The following is a 1717-nucleotide window of genomic DNA, read 5'->3' on the forward strand; positions in this document are numbered from 1 at the left end:
AAAAGTCACAACTTGACAACTAGAGAATGTCTTTCTTCTCTCCAGTATAATGGAACTAGACCACTCAGCTTGTGGAGCTCAAAGTGCCAAAAAATACATAAAAAAAAACTCAACAGCAATGTGTCTTTGCAGAAATCATGACCTGGTTACTCGAGATGATCCACAGATCTTGTTGTGAGCAGTTTTTATGTCGGAACTATTTTCTTTCCACCGAACTACACCTGCTGACTGCGTCAGTGAGTGGATACTGAGTGAAGATTTCTGTTAATTACTATTTTTTTGAGGTCAAGAATGAACTTTTGCACTCACTAGTCTGCTGTTTGGCACTTTCATATTGCTGTCTATGTTGTATTCTAATAAACTACCATCACTCAAGGTTCCCTCTCTCTGGTTTTTCTTCTCTCAGGTCTGTTTCTGATCTTGGGTCTGATGCTGTACCCCGCTGGCTGGGGTGCTGACAAGGTCCATCTGTACTGCGGCCCCGAGGCGGCTCCGTACCGCGCCGGCCTCTGCTCCATGGGCTGGGCCTTCTACACGGCCATGGGCGGCACCGTGCTCACCTTCATCTGCGCCGTGTTCTCCGCGCAGGCCGAGATCGCCACCTCCAGCGACAAGGTCCAGGAGGAGATCGAGGAGGGAAAGAGCCTCATCTGCCTCCTCTGAGGGCCCAGATACTGTGGGGGGAAAAGAAGACGAAGAAGAAGAAGAAGAAGAAGAAGAAGGGAGAGACACCTGCTGCCCTTCTGTGTGTTCTCATGAGGCCGGCCTGTGAAACGGAGGCGTTGTTTACCACTAAAACTGACTCTTTGTTTTGTCTCTGTCGTGTGTCAATGTGGGAGAAATCTACAAGTGCCAAGTTTTTTTCTCGTTGTCTTTTAGCCACTAGAGGTGCTGCGTCTGTTCTTCGTGTTTCAGCATGTGGGCGCCTGTCTGTCACCACACGCTCTGTAAATATGTGTGATTATATATATTTTGTACATAGTTGTGATCGCAGAATGAAAATTGGTGATCCGGGGGCCGGGCTGATGATGTCACTCTTGCCTTAAAAAAACAGAACAAAACACTGGTGTTTTTGTCACCAGTTACCTGGATCTGTTAACTGTTTGTGTGAACTCACAAGGGAACCACTACTCAGTCAGAATAAACTACTCACAGAACAGATGGCTTCGGCTCAGAGAGGATGTCCTTTTTAAGCTTTCAGAATGTACTGTTATTGAACGATTTCAGACCCTTGAAATGTATCGATGGAGGAAGCTCTTTATGTTTGTCCCCGACTCTGCAAAACTCCAGCAAATGAAGTGAGTCCACGTCTGGTCCACGTCCAGCAGGCGTCCTGTAATCTGTGCACAAAGACATGGACATGAACGATGAGGACACACACACACACACACACACACACACACACACACACACACACACACACACACACAAAAAGTATTGCTGTTGTTAGTAATGTCTGGTTTCAGGGAGCCTGTGGAGTCGTAGATAGAGTCCTGTCTGTTCCCATTTGTTTCTGCCAAACAAATAAAGAGAAGGGAGAAAGACCAAGGTTTTGTTTCAGTTCTTGTTCCAGTGGAGGCTTCGCTGTGGGGAGGAGGAGGAGGGAGGAGGAGATGCAGCAAGTGGAGCAGCCAGCTTGGTGCTGAGACCTCGGTTTGGCCCTTGAGGTGGGGGTGGGTACGTTTTCCAGCCAGCGGGTGATCAGTTTTTCCACTGA

At 47.8% G+C, this 1717-nt stretch overlaps 1 protein-coding gene across 1 annotated transcript; it reads left to right on the top strand.

Annotated features, from left to right (window-relative positions):
• The first annotated feature begins 263 nt into the window (after window positions 1-263).
• On the top strand, window positions 264-1424 carry LOC121964026 (LHFPL tetraspan subfamily member 2a protein-like). The gene has a single exon (XM_042514258.1). The coding sequence runs from the start codon at window positions 430-432 to the stop codon at window positions 661-663; it is 234 nt and encodes a 77-aa protein (XP_042370192.1). The 5' UTR covers window positions 264-429; the 3' UTR covers window positions 664-1424.
• The last annotated feature ends 293 nt before the right edge of the window (window positions 1425-1717 follow it).

This window comes from Plectropomus leopardus, unplaced genomic scaffold (genome assembly GCF_008729295.1).
Source record: "Plectropomus leopardus isolate mb unplaced genomic scaffold, YSFRI_Pleo_2.0 unplaced_scaffold13727, whole genome shotgun sequence".
NCBI lineage: Eukaryota > Metazoa > Chordata > Actinopteri > Perciformes > Serranidae > Plectropomus > Plectropomus leopardus.